At 36.7% G+C, this 23,325-nt stretch overlaps 1 protein-coding gene across 1 annotated transcript in view; it reads left to right on the forward strand.

Moving 5' to 3' along the window:
- The first annotated feature begins 53 nt into the window (after positions 1-53).
- The window catches only part of RASEF (RAS and EF-hand domain containing), a 101,114-nt gene continuing 77,842 nt past the window's right edge, over positions 54-23,325 (forward strand). The window contains exon 1 of the mRNA XM_031945482.1: positions 54-1,187. Within this exon, the coding sequence (XP_031801342.1) occupies positions 760-1,187 (428 nt within the window). The 5' untranslated portion in view covers positions 54-759. The remainder of the gene's footprint in view (positions 1,188-23,325) is intronic.

A 23,325-nucleotide genomic window follows, 5' to 3' on the forward strand; every position in this document is an offset into this window, starting at 1 on the left:
GCACGCGAAGCACTTGGCTGGCTTGGATAACAATGTGCGCACTGACTTACAGCCCCACAGCTGGCTGAGAGCTGGGGCGAAAGGAAACTGAGGCTCTCCCAGAGAGAAGTTGCTTCCTCCCAGACCTTCTACATCTGCCATCTCGCTGCTGCCGCTTCCCCACTCCCAATTCTTAGCAGTAAATAAGAAGAGAGGATTCCCCGTCCTTCCCTCCCCCGTCCCTCCTGCCCCTCCCTGCCGCGCAAGAAAGCTTCGGGTGGCTAGGGCACGGGAGACTCCACACTCCACCCTAGTCGTTGGGGAAGTCCTAAGCGGGGGAGGAGCTGCAGAGCCGCTTCTTGGGAAAGTTGGCCTGGGAGCAGCTGCGCTCTCACTCAGTTGGGCTGGTGCTGCTAGGGAGCCCAGGCCTGGGCGGATCTCCTTCCTATTATTTCGGGAGTCTGCTGAGTTAGAGAAGAGTAGTTCTATTCTGGTCTGCAGAATCCCACTCCAAGGGGGTAACCGACTAGCAGGAGTTTCTGATTGGAAGTTCAGCTACAGAAGCGCTTTTGTCCTGACGGGACTTTTTCTCAAGTAACACAACTAGCCGGGCCAGCCAAACTCGCCGGCAGTCCCAGCAGGTGTCCCTAGATCTTCCGCCAGACTCTCAACCAGGGGGCGGGAGGAGGGGGCGGGATTGGCAACGAGCCCCGGTAGGTGCCTGCTGCCTGCAGGAGTTGCCTAGCCTCCTGGGACAGAACAGGACCGAACCGTGGCGTGATGGAACCAGCCAGCCAGTTAGAGGAGATCCATCGGCTTCGTTCCCTCTTCTACGCTTGCGATGCGAATCGCTCTGGACGCATCGAACGCGAAGAGTTCAGTGCCTTATGTGCCGAGCTGAAGGTCCAGCCCGAAGAGGCCGAAGCGATTTTTCAGCGCTTGGACGCTGACTGCGACGGGGCGATTACCTTCCAGGAGTTCGCCAGGGGCTTCCAAGGGGCCAGCCGGCGGCGGCGGCGGCGGCAGAGCTGGGGCGAGCGGCCGCCGCAGCTGGAGCTGGCACAGGTTGCACCTGCGGTGGACACGGACAAGGAAGACGAGGAGGGAGAGGCAGCCGTTCTGACTGCTCCTTGGGGCATGGAGAGCTTGGGCCAAGCGTGGCAAGATTTCCAAGTCCGGCTCGGGGAGGAAGCCAAGTTCATCCCTAGGTAAGTAAGGGACGGGGGTAGAGAAAGCGTTAACTTTTTTTCCTCTGGGTTTTCTTCTTTCAATCTTTTCCACCTTTCCCCCGACGTCTCAGGTGCCTTTTCCCTCTAAAAGTTTCATCACTGTCCCCGATCCTTTCCATTTCAGTTTTTCAGTCATTTGATAGAACTGAGCTGAGAAAGCAAGCTCAAAGAATAAGAATTGTGCATAAGAATGTCTGATCCTTTTGATTAGGATGCATTCTAATTACACTGAAGAGACAGGTGAACTTTAATAACTCATCTTTATATTGCCTTTTAAAATGACAAAGCACATTCCCACTCTGCGAGGTACTTAGTGGAACCATTACTTCCAATTCACGGATCAGGAAACTAAGATTCAAGGAGGTTGTGGAAGCTGCGTCTAAAATTCAGGTATTTTAATTTCAAGGTCAGTAATTTTTGACTACTTCCCCACTCCCCTCGAACCTTTTCCATGTTATCTGTGGTGTTTTCCCCTCATTTTAAAGCACAACATGTTGAGTATGACAAGAATACTCTTCAATTTTTCTGGGGGGGGGACAACCCCTTTCTTAGGAAATTTTTTGAGTGGTCTCTAACCATACAGTATAGCCCTTTTAACTAACATTTTCAGAATTTAATCTCTTCCAAGGAATTGTGGGATGTCTCCATTAATCTTTAATTTCTGAAATGCAAACGTTTCGGCTTTTTTGTTCGGATGTTTGGTGAGATGGAATTAGCCATCTCTCTCCTTTATTGTGGAATGGCATTTTGGTTGGTTAAATGCTCCCTAAAAATGTACCACATGACGCAATTATATATGGTCTGAAAGAACAGTGAAAAGAAACTATACCTGGGAGGAAACAAAGCAAGTAATGAATGAATGAATGGGCTCTGTCTTTGGCACCAAGTTCTAGGGTTCAGATTTGTCTTTAAGGGAAAATCCCATTTCCTTCTTCCCCTTCCTTACCCTGCTAGATCCAATGTGGTTCTCAGTGTAACTTTTTAAAGGAATGATTTACTACAAGAATTAGTCAATGTAGGGGAAGAAATTGTTCTATTACTTTTAAAAATTAAGTCCTCGTTTGAGGCAGGGGGACTGAATAAATTTCTGAGGTTCTTTCCAGCTTAAAGTCTTGATGATCTTGTAAAACAGAGATACAACTGGGATTGACTTTTAAATCCCAAACCCGGAAAAGACTCTGGTGTATTAAAAAAAGGTGAGGTTTTATTTCTCATTCCTTTGGATTGTTTCTTCTCTTTCTTAAGTTTGATCCTGGCTAGTTGAGAAAACAATAGTTAAAAAAAATAAAATAAAGGGAACAGACCCTAATAATGACAGAGTGAACTCTTATCACATCTGTAAATCATTTAAAAAATCAATATATTAAAATTTCTGAAAAGCTACAGATTACTGAGTGTCCTTTATTCAAATTTTTCATGTCTTTTAAAATTAATAAATGAGTAAATCTATGTAAGAAAATTTGTAATTATTTGTTTCCAAAGCAATCCTTATTATGGATGATAATTGTACCAACAGAAATTGTGCCTTTCCACAAACTTCAAACTTAACTTTAATGGACTCCAATGTCACCTGCTTGAGTTTGTCTTTTAAGCACCACCCCTTTCAGACTTGAGATTAACAAGTACAATATTTGCCTTCCTATACTTGTTCAAGTGGAAAAGAACTGAATTGAGTTGTTTCATCTGATTGTAACCATGGCAGCCAACAATTGTATTTGGTAAATTGGAAACCTAATTCATTTCCTGGTGCTTTCTTTCTCCTTACTAAACCTGAAGATGGAACAGCACTTCCTGATAAAACCCCCTTTACTTCTTGGTAACATGAGCTAAATTAAGTGTAACTGGTTTCTGTAGTCAGCCAATAAACACTTATTAAATGCCTATTATGTGCCAAGTACTGTGCTAAGTACTTAATGAATTGTGTACTGAAGTGTAAAATTTGATTCATTTTAATTAATTGAGCTTAATTCTGTTCATATTTATGATATAAAAATTTAAATCACAAAATTTCAGATGTATACATGTAGTCTAACACCTCTTGTGTTAGAAGAAGTTTTAATTTACTTACCAATACTGGAATAATAACTGTAAATCTTTCTTCACTTAATTTTGTCAGGTTTCCTTTTTCTAAATGTGTAAAATGGAAACAATAATATTATATTCATTATAATTAATTATAAAATATTACCAATAATAATTGTTAGAGAAAATATGAGGCACAATGTTTTGCCTTGTGAAGGTGCACATTAGAGAAAAACATAGTTATTCTAGAATTGACAAAGTATAGTTGGTACAATTCCAAGGTTCCTGGATTTTTTTTTTGTTTGTTTGTTTATGTATCATTTCCCCCCTCCCCTCCCCCCCCCACACAAATGGTACTTCATATTTAAGGTAGCACTTGAATTATATATGGTAGAAAGAAAAGTAGTACACTATGATAATATTAACAATAGCAAAATTTATATATAAATATTATAAATATTCCTATATTATTCAATGTAACAAATGCTGGATACTATACTAGGCACAAAGATCTGAGATTTGGTTTCTGACTTAAGTATCTTAATATAGCTCATATTTCTGTATCTTTCTGTAATTTAAGAAGGACTTTATTCAATTCAGTGAGTTAGTTTAATGTGAACTTTACTCTCTTCCATTTTATAGTAGGAAGATTGAGGCCCCATGGTTTAATTTATTTGCCCAGAATCTGACGGATAAGTGGCAGTGCCTTGATTGTAAACTTTTCCCAATACATCATGATGCCTCTCATACATTAGAATAATACTTTATATCTTATGATTTTAAAATATTTTAACACAGTGTCTCATTTGATTATGTTCACACAGGACAAGTATTCAATTGTAAACTCAATGTAGAGAAGGACTATGTGTCATCTAACTTTATCATACAACTGAGCACACAATGTACACTCCCTCCAGGATTATTGGATGCCTGAATGACATTCTCTCTTCTCCCTCCTACTGAAATAGAGATTGGGAGGGGTTAAGTGAATATCCAAATATCCATAGTTAGTAAGAGACAGAGCTGGGACTTGGATCCAGATCTTCTCATTTCAATTGTAGTAAGCATAAGTCTTCTTTCTTCCTATGATACCTATCTTACAGATTGCAAAAAAAATTCCCTTTGACAAAGGGAAGTGGCAAGTGTGGTTTGGTTTACCCCAGGTGTCTATGGCAGAGAGTTTAGAATGATTTCCTGAAACAAACTAGTTCTTTTCTTTTTCCATTAGTCCTTAGATTTTCTATATAGAAATGACTTTGTGAGGTACATTATAAAAAGGGAATTTTAAGAGTCATAGTCATTAATAGAAGAGATTGTTTTTGCCTTGAGGGCTTAAGCAAAATATATATGCCACTTAACTATAGAATTTTTACTCAATAGCCTTTTTCTCCTCTCTGCCCTTCGTTCACTCAGTGATTTAAAAATTATGGCCTGTCAAAATGGATTCATTCAATATTCATTTTTTCATTCATTTAAGCAGTAAGGGAGAGTGTTGAACCCAGAGTAAGGAAGACCTGAGTCCAAATCTAGTCACATTCATTTACTAATTATATATCCTGAGATAGACACTTAACTCCTCTGGGCCTCAGGTTCCTCATCTGTAAAGTGGGGATGATAAAGAACATCTATGTCCCAGGGTTATTTCAAAGAAAAAACAAGGTAATTTTTATAAAGCATTTTGCAAAACTTAAAGAACTGTATAAATACTATTATGATTATTATTACCATTATTCTTTTTTATTACTTATTAATGTCTCCTACTGCTGATTACTATCAGATATAGATGGTATGTGGTCTGCCTTTAAGGACCTTTCAATTCTATAAAAAATGAGATGTACTAATTTGTATTTTAATATATTTAACATCTACTGGTCATCCTGCCATCTGGGGGAGTGGGTGGAGGGAAGGAGGGGAAAAATTGGAACAAGAGGTTTGGCAATTGTCAATGCTGTAAAGTTACCCATACATATAACCTGTAAATAAAGGGCTATTTAAAAAAATGAGATGTAGGTACAATATGATAATTACATAAGACGTACCAAGTCTATGATGTCTTATGGTAATTCAGAGGAGGAAACAATATTTTTTTTTTTAGTGGATCTTAAAGGACTTGTAAAATTTTATTAGGCAGAGATTGGGAGTGAGAGAATTTCCAGTAGTGGTTAAAGCCATGGAAAGATATAGAGAAGCATATGAAATATTCAGAGCATAGAGCATAATGAATAGTTAAGTTTGTTGGGAACATGGGGAATCCAGGAGATGAAATAAAATAAAGTAAGCTTGTTTAAAATCAGGAGGATTGAAAGTCCACATCCATTGACCTTAAATTGATCTAGTTAGCAGTGGGGAGCTACTGAAAGTTATTATATGGGAAGTAGTATCAACATGACTGAATGTCTTCTTTTTTTCTCAATAGTATTTTATTTTTCTAAGTACACATAAAATAGTTTTCAACATTCATTTTTGTAAGATTTTGTGTTCCAAATTTTTCACTCTCCCCACCTCCCCAAGACAGCAAGCAAGTCATCTGATAAAGGTTAAACACATATAATTCTTTTAAACATATTTTCATATTTGCATTGTTGTTTAAGAAAAATCAGACCAAAAGGGAAAAAAAACATGAGAAAGAAAAAGCAAACTCAAAAACAAAACAAAACAAAGCAAAAAGGTGAAAATAGTATGCTTTGATCTACATTCAGTCACCATTGTTCTCTCTCTATTGGAATTATCTTGAAGTATCACATTGCTGAGAAAAGCCAAGTCCATCCCAGCTGATCATCATGTAATCTTGTTACTACATACAAGATTTTACTGATTCTGCTCACTTATGCCTAAATATCTTGAAGGTTAATTTGATAGTAGAGTTTCAGCTGCTCTGAAAACTAGAGATAAGCAATGGGAGGACAAATTAGACTCTTGTTTGGATAATGAGATAATAAATGGATAATGGGAATCTGGAAAATGATGGTAGAGGAAAATGGGAGGAGAATGGAATTGAAAGAACTTTTGATGGTAGTTTGGTATAATGGGGTAGGGAAGGAGGGGAGGAGGCTTGTAGAGGAAGGAAAGAAAGATGAATGTGAAGGCAGAAGACCTGGACTTGAGTTCAAGAGTGGCTAGGGGTGTTGAGTTCAAATAGAAAGGAGGCAAAATTTCTTTGTTTTTGCCATGCCTTCCCTTTCTCAAGGAATGTTCCTTCTTCCTGTAAACATTAATTCACATCATGGAAAAAACACTGATTATGAAGTTGAGTATCTGATCAAAACCTGCCTCAGTCAATTGCTACTGGTGTGATATTGGATGATTTAGCTAAAGTCTCAGAGTCTTAGTTTTTTTATCTGCAAAATGAGGTCATTTTGTTCTGTGCCATATTTATGATTTCTTTCAACTTTAAATTTTTGGGTCAACTGAGTAATTCTTTTATCTTTTTTTTTTCTGACACTCATTCCATCAAACATTACTCTGTCATTTTCTCTCATTAGTGGCTTTCTCTGTTCCTATAAATATAGTTCCTGTATTGAGCTAAGGGCTCAGAGTCAGGGCCTATACTTTCCCTCATATCTCCCTCTTCTCATGTGTTCTTTTTTTCCCCTTCTGAGGCAATTGGGGTTAAGTGACTTGCCCAGGTTCACACAGCTAAGAAGTATTAAGTGTCTGAGGTCAAATTTGAACTCAAGTCCTCCTGACTTAAGGGCTGGTGCTCTATCTATCCACTACGCCATCTAGCTGTCCCCCATGAATTCTTTTCAAACATTCTATATTAAGTGAACATTTTAATTTTCAAACTAGAAGAGAAAAAGAGAATGGTGTATTTTTTCTAATATACTACTTACTTTCCCTTTCTAAATGCATAATAAAGTCTACATGTAACTTTCAAAGCTTGTACATTATTTTCTTTTAACCTTCCATCTGTGCATTTTAAAAGTTTTCCTCCTCCATCCCTTCCCTTCCCTTCTCCTTCTCCTTCCCCTCCCCCTTGTCCTCTCCCTTCTCTTTTTCCTTCCCCCTCCCTTTCCCCCTCCCCTTCCTCTTCCCTTTTTCCCCTTCCCCTCCTCCTTCCTCTCCCCCTTCTCTTTCCCCTCTCCTTCCCCTTCTCCTTTCTCTTCCCTTTCCCTTTCCCTCTCTCTTTCTCTTTCTTTCTTTCCTTCATCCCTGTGAAGCTACTAATGTTGACCAATAAAATGTTTCCTAATGGGGAGACTGTGGCCAGAGAAAATATGCTTCATGCTTTACTCAGGTATTAAATGAACATGCAAAAGAAAGACATGAGGGCTGAATGTTTATCCTGAACATCTTCCATGCTTTCTATGAGAAATCATTATTGATATGAATATCAGATATCTTTTCTCCAGGCAAAAGAACTTGATGTTTTTAGGAAGTAGAATAATTTCAAAGGCAATAACTTCAATATGAAATATCCCTAACCCTGATGCTGCTGTTAGTGAAATCTTAAGTATCTGGCATATTCCTAAATAGATGGCCTTTGTTACTTAAATTCAAGAAATATTTACTGAGTTGATACTGTGTGTTCAATGTATAAAAGTGAACTATTAGCACTTTTATGTCCAGAGAGATTAACTAATGGTTTATATAACTTTTGCTAGACTTGTAACTGTCTCTTTTCTGTACTTTGATTGCTTACTTGACGGAGTTCAATCTGCAATTATCTTCTCCAGTGTTTAAAGCATTCAGAAAAAGGCAGCCAAAAAAACCAAAAAAACCAAACCAAACCAAAACAAAAAACCGTGGTCTTTGGGGCTATGGATCTCATGATGGTATTGTTGATCTAAATGTGTAGGGAATTTGGGGACATTACACATTGTTTTCTGGAATGGAAATTAAGTTAACCCAATAATGCATCAATATTTCTGTTTTCCTTTAGTACCTCCAATAATTGTAATTTCTTTTTTTATTTTTGGTCTTTACTAATTTGATAAATATGAGATGAAGGATTAGTTTCTCTTATAATTAGTGTTTTGGATTGTTATTATCTAGCCATCCTATGTGGCTTTCATTAGTTTTCCCCTTAATCTTTTAAAGTAATTTTTGTCAGTTTAGTTTTGGCACTGAATAAATAAATATGTTTGTTTAGCCCAATTATAAGCAATTACTATTCTTCAATTATTTAGGTGTAAAATTTTGTAAATTTTTTGGTAAAAATTTTACCAAAAAATTTGTAAAAAATGTTTTACAATTGTATTAGTTTGTTTCCTTTGGGCGTCTGTTATTAAGGGCTTTTAAGAAGTCCTCTGAACTTGTCTTTTTGAGTTGCCTTATTTTTCAAAAAACACTGTACCCAGAATATTCAGGAAAGCCCTGAATGTGTCAAAGATGAACCTCTTTCATTCCCAACCCCCCCCCCCACCTCTCTTGCAGCTGACATAATTTATTGTTTGTTTGGAACCAATCCTGTATTTCTGGTATAGATCCAACCTTGTCATTATTTATAATATTTTTAAAATAAGAAAACTCTTTTTTCACTTTTTATTTAATATTTTTGTGTCAATATCATTAAGGATTTTTATTTATATTTTTCTTTGCTTTGTCTCCTTAGTTTAGGTATCAGTGGCATATTTATATCATAGAAAAAGTTTGTTAGGATTCTTTTTTATTCTTATAAACAGTTTGAATTAATTGTTCTTTTAATATTATATAGAATTCACTTATAAATTTGACTGGATCTGCTTTTTTCATATTTCTTTTGGGGGTTGGTTTCTGAGATTATGTTATTCAAATTCCCTATTTTTTGTTCTTTTAATTGTAACATTTTATCTATTTGTAGACATTCATTAATTTCATTTAAATTGTCAGGCTGTTTTTCATAAAACTGGGTAAAATGGTTTCTATTAGTTTCCTAATAATGAGCTAAGAGTAGTATAATGGATATCACACTGGGCCTGCAGTCAAGAAGTTATTCTTTCAGTTGTATCCAATTCTTTGTGACTCCATTTGGGGTTTCCTTGCCAAAGAAACTTGAGTGGTTTGCCATTTCCTTCTCTAGCACATTTTATAGCAGGAGAAACTGAGACAGAGTTAATTCAATTTCCATTTTTACTAGAGGTTTTAATATGTGGGGGGTGTGTATGTGTGGTGTGTGTGTGTGTGTGTGAGAGAGAGAGAGAAGGATTTCTTTGACAATCTGGTAAAGCTTATGGACCCCATCTCAGAATAATGTCTTTAAAGTACATAAAATACATTATATAGAAAAATTAAATCCAGTTTCATTGAGACTCCTGACATCCACATATTGTCCCCATTGACTCCAGGTTAAATACTCTTGATTTTAACTGTCATTGTGTATATTAGTCTCCTACTTCTTTCTTTGTATTAGTTTATAAAAATATATTAAACTCTCTCTGGGTAGCTAGATGCTATAGTGGATAGAGTGCCAGTCCTATAGTCAAGAGAACCCAAGTTCAAATCCCATCTCAGATACTTGGTAGTTTTGTGATTGTGGATCAGTTATTTAATTCTGTTTGTTTACTCGTATGTAAAATGAAATGCAGAAGGAAATGGAAAGCCATTTCCTTCTAGTCTTTTTGGCAAGAAAACCCCAAATGGGGTCACAAAGAATTGGACACTGAAGTGATTCAACAATATTAAATAAATTCTCTTTGGGCTTGTTTTCACCTGTAAAATCGGATGAGAAAACTGCTCTGGTGATTTAGTATCAGGATCATATGAATAAGGGATGAGAAAATGCTTTAAAAATGCTAAAGTGTAAGTAATATTAACAATATATAAATATGCTTCATTGATGAAGTCTGGTTTAAATATAAGATCATAGCAACTTGAAATTTAGCCAGAACTTATCTTCTGAGAAATCTGAAGAGAAGAGAAGGGAAATTCCTCATACATAGTTTGATTCCTGATACTCACAGAATATTCAGTAAGTAGAGCAAGGTCAACAGCTCCTTTATGGATGATGAGGCCATGGTTTTATTTTTATTTATTTATTTTTAATAGCCTTTTATTTACAGGTTATATGCATGGGTAACTTTACAGCATTGACAATTGACAAACCTCTTGTTCCAATTTTTTTCCCCTCCTTCCCCCCACCCCCTTCCCCAGATGGCAGAATGACCAGTAGATGTTAAATATATTAAAATATAAATTAGATACACAATAAGTATACATGACCAAACTGTTATTTTGCTGTACAAATAGAATCAGACTCTGAAATATTGTACAATTAGCCTATGAAGGAAATCAAAAATGCAGGTGAGTAAAAATATAGGAATTGGGAATTCAATGTAAGAGTTTTCAGTCATCTCCCATAATTCTTTCACTGGGTGTAGCTGGTTCAGTTCATTACTGCTCCATTGGAACTGATTTGGTTCATCTCATTGCTGTGGATGGCCAGGTCCATCAGAATTGGTCATCATATAGTATTGTTGTTGAAGTATATAATGATCTCCTGGTCCTGCTCATTTATTCAGCATCAGTTCGTGTAAGTCTCTCCAGGCTTTTCTGAAATTATCCTGTTGGTCATTTCTTACAGAACAGTAATATTCTATAATATTCATATACCACAATTTATTCAGCCGTTCTCCAATTGATGGGCCTCCACTCAGTTTCCAGTTTCTGGCCACTACAAAGAGGGCTGAGGCCATGTTTTTAGAGCTGAAAGATGCCACAGACACCATCTTGTCCACTCCTCTCATACAACTAATTTTAAAATTCTTCTAAGAGAGACTTTAGAGAGTCTCCTTGTGTTATTTATAAAGTGTCATAGGAGACACTGGCACGTGTCTGCATGGCTGGCCCTCATCAGAGAAAGTGCTATGTTCTATGAGCAAAGCAGAATTGAATTAATTCAGAAGAAATGTAAGATGTGCAAAGTTAGAGAATCCACCCCAAATGTTCATAGATACTATTTGTCTCTGATCTGTGGCAGACATTCCAAGCTTGTATTGGTCTGATACATTGTAACTGGATTCTAATACCATGATGGCATTTTGGTTCTCTTCAAGAAGGAAGAACAACAACCAACCAACCAAAGAAAGTATGACCCAGAAAGGCTAACTGATTTATCCAAAGCTACACAAATACTAAGTAAATATTGAAACTGGGATTTGAACTAATTTTCCATAATTTCAAATTCAGTGCTTGCTACAGAATTTATGGAATGATGTGAACAAGAATTGTAAAGAATGATTAAGTATGATTATCCTAAAACCTGTACCTGTGGAAGTGATGAGGTCCTGAGGGCACTAAGTAGGGTAGATGAAGAAAGCCTAAAGTACTGAAAAATTATTTCCTGAGGCAAGCAGGGAAGGGCACTGATGGTGATCTGCTCAACCTTATAGTCACATACACCTGTGAAAGGTTTGGGTAACCTACCTTACCAGATCCAATCAGAAACCAAGTTAGATCAAACCCCAAGGTTTAAATTTCCCCTATAAATCTGTCCATGGCCCATCCATGGGTTAGTCTTTCTAGTTAGCCCACCAGGGAGTTCTGCCTCCTAGTATCTTTCTTCTCATCACCATGGTGTCTTTCTCCTTAACTAACTCTTTTAGGGTGCTCAACTCCTCCATGGATTGAGCATAATAACTAAAGGCACACTCACACCTCAGGCTCTTAGGAAAGAATATTTCCTTTTTCCAGGTTAATTGTGAGTTCCCCTGGGAAACTTGTCCTTTCCATTGTTAATTGTTAAAACCCCTTTCTTTACTAACTGCACACTCCCACTTCTATTTCATATTTACCATTCCTGGTGTCTATTGTGTCTTCATTTTGTTTGTAACCTCTTTTCATAAATAAACCTATCTTTTGCCAAAGAGAATGGCCATTATGAATTCTTCACATGGATGAACCCCAACATTTGGTGCCAGTAGCTCTCCTCAATCTCATCATTTGGTGCTGAATCCCCAATCACATCAGGAGTATCTATGTGAACCATCATGTGCTAATTTTCCTTGGACATTTTAATGTTACTCTTAGTCCATCTTCCCAAGTAATGGAGTTAATTGTTTAGAAGCAGGACATTTCAGTTATGTCTGATTCTCTGTGATCTCACTTGGGGTTTTCTTAGCAGAGATATTGGAGTGGTTTACCATTTCCTTCTTCAGCTCATTTTACACGTGAGAAAACTGAAGCAAACAGGGTTAAGTGACTTGTCCAGGATTACATAGCACCCTGAGGGTGAATTTGAATTCTGATCTTTCTGAGATCAGCAATCGATCCACTGTATCACTTAGTTACCCTTATGTCTAGCATTAAAGGTCTTAGAAACACAGAATGGTAATTTAAAATGGAGGCAGAGAAGACTGAGCAGAGCAAGATAAAAAGAACATAATGCAGTAGAGAGGATTGTATTTTGAGTTTGGAGGTATGTGTTCAAATTTCTACTCTGATATAAATTATGTAACTGCATAGATCATTTAATCACAAATTTCTTAGCTTCAATTCCTCTCCTGAAGGATGGGTTTAAGTAGGTTAAAGCATCTTCCCAATGACAAATTATATGTAGTACCTCTTTACATAGCAGAGGAAACCTCTTTAGCTCTTACACTAGTGATGTCCAACTCAGCAGAAACAGGGCCACCAAATTGCACCTAAGAAGCTTGCATAATACACATTGACTTGGAAAGCCACATACTAATATTTTCTGTTTTATTATATATTTTTGTTAAATATATTCCATTTACATTTTCATCTAGTTTTGCCATCATTTCAAAATGTTGTGGCCTGCTAAGCTGAATATAGACACAGGGTGAGAAAGATCATTATTTTTAGCAGCATTTTTTACTAGGCAAGGTTTAGCACTGACATAGTTCTTACCTTGCTGCTCATTTCCTTTCTCTATTAGAAGGAAACTGAGGCTTGTTTGTATAATACATTGGCCTAAGGCAATAAATCTTTGTTTTCTAGGGAGGTAGTGAGCTTAAGTGACCTTTTCAGGATCACATATGTAGTAAGTGTCTGAGACTAGATTTGAACTTGAGACCTCACTCCAGGGTGGATTCCCTGGCTGCCTTGGGCATTGTTTCTTGTTTCTGGATTTTGGTATGTTCTACATTATCTGTGTTGTAGGCAACACAGATATCCTTGGACAGATCTTTGTCATTTTGTTCTTATGATGTTTAACCATCAAAGAAATGCCTTCTTTAACAGCAATAATATTGTTTTCAATGAAAAGGATCACTTATTTTGGATTCCTCTCTCATACATCCTTGTTTTCTTCTTCCTACAATACCCTCCAATAATTTTGATGTGACAAGTAGGTGGATGCCATGGGAATAAAACTCTCTGCAAACACTAAGTGGAATGGAATGACCTATATCTAAGATAAGGGGATTTACAACCAGGCTATAAAATTGGATCATCTCGTCTGGCTGACTGTACTGCCAAGGGTGATTTCATAGCTATAGATCAGGAAGAGACTATAGGAAGCATTTTGTCTAAACACGTCACTTTATAGATGAAGAGGTGAAGCCCTACAGAAAGTAAGTGATTTTTATTAAAAGTCATCCAAGTAGATAAAACCTAACACTTGATCCTAGAATCTCTGTTTCCATATCCAATGCTCTTGGGTGGATTATTTTAATGTTCTAGAATTGTTATCAAGCAAGACATTTTGGGGGGAATGAAAAAGGGAGATTTCCAGTCATTTATAAGACATATCTGACTCTCTGTAACCCCATTTGGGGTTTTCTTGGCAAAAATGTTGGACTGGTTTGCCATTTCCTTCTCCAGCTCATTTTACAGATGAAGAAATTGAGGTAAAGTGATTTGCTCAGTTACACAGCCAATAAGTATCTGAGGCAAGATTTGACTTCAGGTTTTCCTGATTTTATCCCCAGTAAGGTCTATACCATCTACCTGCCCTTTAAGTAAGGTACGCATATACCCAAAGTCAGTGATTTTGGAGTGAAGATAAAAAAGACAGAACATTGGAAGTTGACTAAAAAGATGTGAATTTGAATGTTTGCTTCAAACCTAAAGAAAATTATGAATCCTAATGATATAATTTATTTATGGTTGATTGCCTAACTTCTCCGATATTTTATCTATGAAATGGGGATAATAACAAATACTTGACTCACAGAAGTGTTGACAGGAAAAAAAATTGCAAAAAGTAAAGTGCTAATTGTTTATATATTTAGTTTTTAATATATTATTTGTGTAAGGAAGATTTATGGAAAGAGGCAAGAATTGTGCTATAGTACTCCCTCCTTTTTTCCTTTTTTTTCTTGCTAAAAGTAGCACCTAGTTTAACAGTCTACAGACACAATCAACTCTGGATTACCCATAGATTTATTCTAGTATATACCATGACTACTCTTTTACATCAGAAACAAATACTGGCTAAATAATTGAATGGAGGTCAGATCATTTTAAAATTAAATGCTTATTTTTGAAGGGTTTATTTATTGGATTACTATGTGAGCTCCTTGTAAGTAAGAATTATTTCATTCTTTGTACATATGGTACTATAGATAGAATGTGGGATTTGAAAGACTTGAATTCAAAAGTGTGTAACCATAAGTCATGTAAGCATTTTCTGCTTCAGTTTCTTCACTTTAAAATTGAAATAATCACACCATCTACAACCCAGGACTCTTTTTTTTATGTTATAGCTTTTTATTTAGAAGATATATGCATGGTTAATTTTTCAGCATTGAGAATTGCAAAACCTTTTGTTCCAATTTTTCCCCTCCTTCCCCCCACTGCCTCCCCTAGATGGCAGATTGACCAATACATGTTAAATATGTTAAAGTATATATCAAGCACAATACATGTCCACACAGCTATTTTGCTATACAAAAAGAATCAGACTTTGAAATAGTGTACAATTAGTCTGTGAAGAAAATAAAAAATGCAGGCGGACAAAAATAGAGGGATTGGGAATTCTATGTAGTGGTTCATAGTCATCTCCTAGAGTTCTTTCGCTAGGCGTAGCTGGTTCAATTCATTACTGCTCTATTGGAACTGATTTGGTTCATCTCATTATTGAAGATGGCCAGGTCCATGAGATTTGATCATCATATAGTATTGTTGTTGAAGTATATAATCTCCTGGTCCTGCTGATTTCACTCAGCATCAGTTCATGTAAGTCTCTCCAGGCCTTTCTGAAATCATCCTGTACAGCTCAGGACTCTTGAGAGGCTAGAATGAGATAGCATTAGAAAGGTGCTTTGCAACCTTAAAACTCTCTATAAATATTAATTATTACTATTGTTACGTATTATAGGACGTAGAACAGTTCCTGACACGACAGGTTTATTGATTGTGTTTCTGTACATTTACTCATACCCAATAGAGTGAATTGAATGAACCAAATGGTTTTCTTTCTTTCTTTCTTTCTTTAATTAAAAGCTTTTTATTTTCAAAACTTATGCATGGATAATTTTTCAACATTGACCCTTGCAAATCCTTGTGTTCCAAATTTTCTCCTCCTTCCCCCTTCTTTCTGCTGTAGATGGCAAGTAATCCAATATATGTTAAACATGTTAAAATATGTTAAATCCAATGTATGTATGTATATATATGTATATACACATACACAATTATCTTGTTTCACAAAAAAAAAAAAAAAATCAGATCAAAAAGAAAAAAAATGAGAAAGAAAACAAAAGGCAAGTAAACAACAACAAAAAGAGTGAAAATGCTATGTTGTGGTCCATACTCAGTTCCCACAATTCTCTCTCTGAGTGTAGATGGCTCTCTTCATCTCAAGATCATTGGAACTGGCCTTAATTAAGCATCTCATTGTTGGAAAGAGTCACATTCATCAGAATTGATCCTATATAGTCTTCTTGTTGCCGTGTACCATGATTTCCTGGTTCTGTTCATTTCACTTAACATTAATTCATGTAAGTCTCTCCAGGCCTCTTTGAAATCATGCTACTGATTGTTTCTTATAGGGCAATAGTATTCTATAACATTCATATACCATTCTCCAACTGATGGGCACCCACTCAATTTCCAATTTCTTGCCCCTACAAAGAGGGCTGCCATAAACTTTGGCACAAGTAGGTCCCTTTCCCTCCTTTAAGATCTCTTTAACATACAAGCCCAGTAGAAACACTGTTGGATCAAAGGATATGCAGAGCTTGTAAATAGTCTTCTAAATAGTCTTCTAAAGCTATTAGTCTGTAAATATATATATATATATATACTTTTAATGAGCTTTGCCTAGAATTATGAAATCATAGTGCAACAATATCCTCCAATCTCTCATTGTGGTGTAGAGATATTGTTTAGTCATTTCAATTATGTCCAACTCTGTGACCCCATTTGATTTTTTGTTTGTTTGTATTTAGCAAAGATACTGGCATGATTTGTTTTTTTTTTCTTTTTTTTGCTCATTTTACATATAAGAAAACTGAGGCATACAGGGTTAAGTGACTTACCCCGAGTTGCCCAGTTTGTAAATGTCTGAGGCCAGATTTGAACTTTGGAAGATGAATTTTCCTGACTCTAGGCTTTATATTTTTTCCACTAAGCTATCTAGATGTTTGGGGTATAGACATAAGTTTAGGTTATTATTGATGACTGGTCCAAAAAACATAAGCTTTTGGAGCCTATAAAACTGGAAAAGATTCAACTATGTATAGGTTCATTGATGGCACTGAATGTTCATCATCCTAGGACTAGCCTAGCTAAATTAGAGAGATTCATCACCATAAGGTTGCCCATCAGATGATGAATGGGTTAAAGTCTAGTAACTCATCAAGACCTTCTCCTGAGGTATAACAACTACATTAAGGGCAGAACTGAAATCACAGATCCTTGAAATATTGAACTAAGTGGAACTGATAACAGTGATCTAATAGCTTAAAAAAAAAATCTTTGCTGGTTGGTGTGAATGACATTCTCTATAAAACAATTTTTTTTTCATCAGCTACCATTGTTCTTCCAGGTTATACTGGCCAACTTCTGCCTTAGAAAGAAGGGCATGATTTTACTCTAAATAAAATGCCACGATTTAGAACTTGTATATTCTCATTCTTTCTTTTCAGAGATTCTCCAGATTGAGACTATAAAATGATGAATAGTGTTTGCAGTAGATTAAAGTTGTACTTATAGGCAGTTGTGGAAAAATGGGCCAAATATTTATCAGAAAGGCAGATATTAAAATGTATTGTTAATAAGGGGGAAATGCCACATAAATAGTTTAACAACTCTTCAAAGAAGCTTGGCTTTAAAGAAATAGAAATAGGTAATATGGAAGCAACTTTTCCAGATCTCTACTTTTTTTAGTTAGTAAATCAATGAGCCAGTGCAAAAAAGTCTAAAGTTTCAATTAGTGACTACGGGAAGTTAGAATAAAAACAAATACTTTTTAATCAAGTTATCAGAGCTCTTCACCCAACTGCTAATTGTTGCCTCAAGTCTGGTTTTACAAGTAGATTGTTGCCTTTGGAGCTTTGATTTAAGAGATTTGAAAAGGCTTCCATTCAAAGGTATTATCCTCTAGAAAGAGTCCCATTGTTGTTCTCTGGTTATTTCCAGCTATGTCTCAACACTTTGTGACCCCATTTGACATATTCTTAACTAAGATACTAGAATGGTTTGCCATTTCCTTCTCCAGTTTATTTTATAGATGAGGAAACTGAGGCAAACAGGATGAAGTGACATGCCCCAGATCACACAGTTAGGAAGTGACTGAGGCCAGATTTTAACTCCAGAAAAGGCCTTTTCCTAACTCTTGGCAGGGCACCGTATTTGGCCACTCTATGCATTGTACTGTTGAGGTTCAGATGGAGACCCCAAGAGATTAGGGTCACAGACTGGTGTCTGAGGTGTCTCAAAAGAATTTGCTGGCTTGAACTCATCTCCAAGTCAATGGGCAAAGTTTATTCTAATTGTAACATCAATTGGAGCTGTCTAAGTTCCAAAAGACCTGAAGCAAGGAGACAATTTTATCCAATTCTTCAGTCACTGGTATGCTAATTTCATGACAGGGAGGTAGAACTGAGGAGTGATCTATTCACTACTGTCTCAGGAATTTGGTTATCACTGACCAGCAGATTATCTGATAGTCAGCAGTGTTTGTAGTACTATCCTAAGACTAAAAGACTTTAGAATCATTGAAGGATAGATTGTTAGAGAAAAGCACTGTTATGTTTTCCCCTAGAATCCCCTAGAACCACCTTGGCACCCCAAAATCCCATTGATTTCAAATATTAAAAATTTGTATGTTCAGCTGATTGTTTTTCCAAATTTTGTGAGCCTCATTTAAGTTAATGTTACTTTGCAAAGCAGTTTACATAAATTATCTAATTTGATCCTCAGGATAACTTTGGGAAATAGGTGATATTATGACCACTTTGCAGATAGGAAATCCAGAGACTCTGATCAAGATCACATAGCTAGTAAGTGTCTGAGACAGGATTTAAATTGGATCTTCCTGACACCTAGACCATCCATCCCTCTGTCTCCCCATTCCTAAACCCCAATTCACTATTTCATCTAGTTGCCTCCGGGAAAAATCACACCACATAACTGACATTAATTGAACCATAGTGTTAGCCAAATAATGAATACTCTTTAAAGGAAAGGAGTCTTGTTACCTGAGGGGAAATAGTTTCTTTCCACTTGTGAAAGGGATCCAGGAGGAGGTATTGATTCTAGAGATTTGAGTCAAGTCTTTTCACAATTTTACCTTCATTTGATCCTAATTGTCTCTTCTGAATTTTGATGTATTGATTTTATCATATAAGATAAGTATTCATATTTAACTGAATTATTCTTTGCTTCCAGCAAATGTAAACTTAAGGGCAAAATGTTAATCTCTATGTTCTATATCTCTTCCAAGATATGTCCTAAGTGTTCTGAAAATGATTTGCATTCTATTTTCTTCTTATTGAAAGTGTTCAAATGTATAGGAACTTGGGAAATATCAATGGAGAGAAATTAATAAATTTTATATACTGCGTTTTTGTTTTATTGTTGAGAATACTTTGGATAGGATTTTAATAAAGCTGTTTTGTAAATTTTGAGTAAGATGGCCTTGACAGATTCTCTTTGTACCAGAAGAACAGTTTTTACCCCTAAGGCACAGATTTTAAAGCTTTCTCCTTTAGTTAGTTTGAGCATAAGCCCTAGAGGCATCTGTGAAGGTCTTAAGCCCTTATTTATGCCTCTTAAAGTGCTTTTCAGGACCAATTTCTTAGCAAACAATGGTGCTATTTAACAAGCCTTTGTGGGAAATGAGTGTACATTTAGGGAAATGCAAATTACAGGAACCAGAGCACTGACAAGGTAGGAAATATAAAAGATATGGAAAAGGACATCAATTGTGGGAAAATGTAAATTGAGATAAATGCAAATAAAGGGTTTCACTGAAATTGCTTTTACTTGGGATGAAGGGAGCCCTGTGAATGGAATTGATGGCTCTTTTCAAAAAGGAAGGATTTTTCTTTTAACCTTTCTCCCCAGGGTCTGGTTCAGGTTGCTTTGGGAGACATTGTTTGCCAGTCAGAGGATTGTTTGCTGTTTTTACTTTTACTATGCTCAATGTGCTATTGTATAATGAACCTGCAAATCCAGTGATCCCTGAATAATGCACAAAATCAGATTTTAATGGGATTTTTTGGCCTTCTTACCTCATTTTAATCAAAGCCAATCACCCTTTGATGCTATAGCCAAATAAAAAACATAATTCACTTTAGGTCACTGGACACTGAAAAAATAGGTAAGATACTCTACAGGAGCCTTAAGAATATTTCAGCTTTATGCAGAGTACTCTTATTATCTGTAGGAGCTGCAGAACATACTGAATGGTCTCATCTAGTATAGAGTTTTTTGGAGGCATTCTCATGTTGGTGGTGTTTTCCTTCAAGAGGAGAATGACTAAAAGGGGAATTGTTGGACTAAGTAATGGACTCAAGATACAGAAGGTAATATATATGTATTTCTACATGACTGTGTGGCACAGGTGCTAGACCCCTTTTCCCAAATTAACTAATCAACTAATCAGAGACATCTTCAGGTACAAAGAGCAAGATTTATTTAGTCCCTGCAGGGGAGAGGCCCAGCACACACCTGAAGGAGCCATACCAGCTCCCACCATGTGCTCGTGAACCTTTCCACCATCTGGCTTGTCTGGGATTTAAAAAACAAAAGACCCAAGCCTTTTCATTGGATAGACTAAAAAGGACGGAACCATCCTTGACCAATGTTGTCTGCTGATCACATCACTTCTTGTGGGTCACATCACTTTCTGTGGGTCTGACCTTTAGAGACCACGGGACTCCTTGCAACTCGGAGTTCAAGACCTGATCTTCCCACTCTGGGAATAGGAGGGATCATCTGACTTAGTCTCAAGCTCCGAAAACTTCACCCAATCAGTCCCTTTTATGACCAATGCAGGAATTCATTTTGTTCAACTATGTTACTTGTTACTTGTTTTCACTTTTATTTTTCAGTGGTTGAGGGAGTATGTAAAAGTATGTAAGAAATCAGTTTTTGTTCATTGAGAAAGGTTCAAATCTTGCCTTTGACACTTCTGATTTTGGTGGTTCATTTAACCTGAGTGACCTCAGTTTCAGAGATTTGGAACAGATGGTGGCTGAGGTTCTTTCTACACTTAGGTCTATGATCTTATACCCTCTATAAAGGGCCTTAATTACAGACAGGAAAAAACTCAGATGTCAAGAGGATGGAATAGGACTTTCCACTTCTAACAACATGGCATTTAAGATGACATCCTGTCTACATTTATAGAAGAATTACATAGGGTACAATAATTTTTTTTTTTGCTAATTTCTCTAGTATTCTATATCAAGTTAAGTATTAACTAATTAAAAATGAGCTAGTATGACAATATTAGCATCTAGTTGCTATTACTGAACAATGCCAATTCTAAAAAATGCCAAATTTGATCAAGGATCCTTTTTTATCTAGCACATATTAGACATTTAAGAAATGACTTGTAACCTCCTACCTCTGAGGGGTTACTGATTGCCAGGGCCATACATACCAATCGTCCCCGATAGACATGGAGATGAGCCCATGTAAAGGTGCCAAAACAGCCTTTCTTTATTGGTAATCTCAGCCGGAGTTAGCAGGAAGCAAGAGCAAGTGTATGTATGTCTATGCTCCTTTCTCTCTCTACATCCCTGAATCTCGCTACATCACTCCACATCATTGGTGAATGGACTCAAAGCTGGCCACTTATATCCACTCTCCTCTGGGATTACTGTGCCTAGTCCACACAGCACTGTAGGTGGATCCAGAAGGGAGACACCTGGAGTTAGTGCTGTGTCCTAAGAAAAGATCTAACACCTGTAAGACACAACCTACTGCCTCAGAGGCCAAGCCCCCTTCTACCTCTTGGGTCCACCCCATCAGCTGACATGGCACACATGGCAGTTCTCTGAAGGAAAGTCTCTAACAATGACTGATGTTTTAAAGTCTATCATATGTTTAAAATATCTACGCATTGGGAAAAAAAAAATCATTTAACTGCAGGACTTAACTGCCTCTACCTGCGCAGAAAATATTTTTCCCCCTTTAGATTCTTAAAATCTACTAAAGAAATATCAGCTAAATAAAATATCTAGGTTGCAGGTGATGGGAGATGGATTTGCAATTGAAGAATTCACCAGATATTTATCACAATCATAAAGGGCATCTTTTATTGATTTCAAAGGGACATGGGCTAAATAAATTATGATTAAGCAAGGTGCTCTGGGTGAAGTTACCTTTTTAAAGTTGGAGGGAAGAAGGGGAGGGAAGTAAAAGCAGGTCTAGGGAGTTAGGGAGGCACCAAGTAAAAACAAACTCGGTGGTGCTATGTGAACAGCTACATGGTAAGAGCAGCTGCATGAGATGATTGAGTCTTGTCTTAGGCACACTAATCAAGAGAGTCTCTGGAGTTGTTCTGTCTTTCTATGTGGCAATGGGAAAGTTCTGAAAATGGAGGCAGGATGGACAGCTTAAAGTTCTGTTCCTCATCACCACTTTGTAGCTTAAAAATGTTGTATAGTTTAAGAAATCCTTTGGGAATTGGGAAAAAAAGGGAAAGTTCCCCCCATCTCCACCCCCATACTATGAATTGAATGTAAAGACTTATGTACTCTTTATCATATGGTGATTTGGTGAAAATATTTAATTTTTCTTTGGAAAACAAAATGACTTTATCACTAAAAGTAAACTATAAAAATTACGGGATGTGGTAATTAAGAGTGCTGAAGAATTGTTTTTCTCCTTAAGTTAAAAGTTTGTCTTCCATCCCAAGATCAAAGAGAAAATTTTACAAGAAACAAAAGAAAAAAAACAAACAATTCAGATATGCTGGAGTTTACAATTAGAATTGTGCAATATCTTTCATCTTTTCATCTTAAAAGTGTGGGGAGGATAAGGAAGAGATCCATGGGTAACAGGAGGTTAAGTAATACCAAGACAAGTTAAGTAAGGAGCAGACAGAACTAAAAGAAAGTTTGCAGGGATGGAAAATAATAGATATATACAAACAATAATGAGGATCAGGATTGAAATTTATTTTAAAAATGTAGGACTAGTAATCATTAATCTCAAAGTCAAAGAGAGAAATCTACATTATATCTCAGTAATATTAATATTGTTTTAGATGCATGTTTATGTATAAATGCATATGTGTTTATATAGATGTATATATGTGTGTGTTCAGGTGTATATGTATGCATGTAGGGATATGTCTGTGTATATAGATATTTGTATAGGGGTGTGTGTGTGTGTGTGTGTGTGTGTTTGTGTGTATGTCTATGTCTGTCATGGTTAATTGTAGTCTGCTTGGGGGAAGAAAAGTGTGTATTATGCAACTCACCCAATAAATCTCAGAGATTTCTCAAGGTGCAAGGAGAAGGTTTATTCAGTTCTCATGAGTGGACAGTCACTCTCACCACTTGGAGGGATGAAAGTGAGGACCCTGAGTGCAGACAGAAGGGAGAATATATAGGCTCCCTGATGCAACATTAACCACCCGTCCTCCCAATCTGGCTCATCCTCATTGCCTGAGAATGGGACCTTACATTCTAAGCTTGAAAATTACAGCAAATGGGGAAACAATACATAGATTCAAATTTAAACAAAGACATTCTTGTTACTGACCCTGAGACATGTGCTTTCAAGGTATGAGAGATAAGGGCTATCAGTCTGC

This window comes from Sarcophilus harrisii, chromosome 1, assembly GCF_902635505.1.
Source record: "Sarcophilus harrisii chromosome 1, mSarHar1.11, whole genome shotgun sequence".
NCBI lineage: Eukaryota > Metazoa > Chordata > Mammalia > Dasyuromorphia > Dasyuridae > Sarcophilus > Sarcophilus harrisii.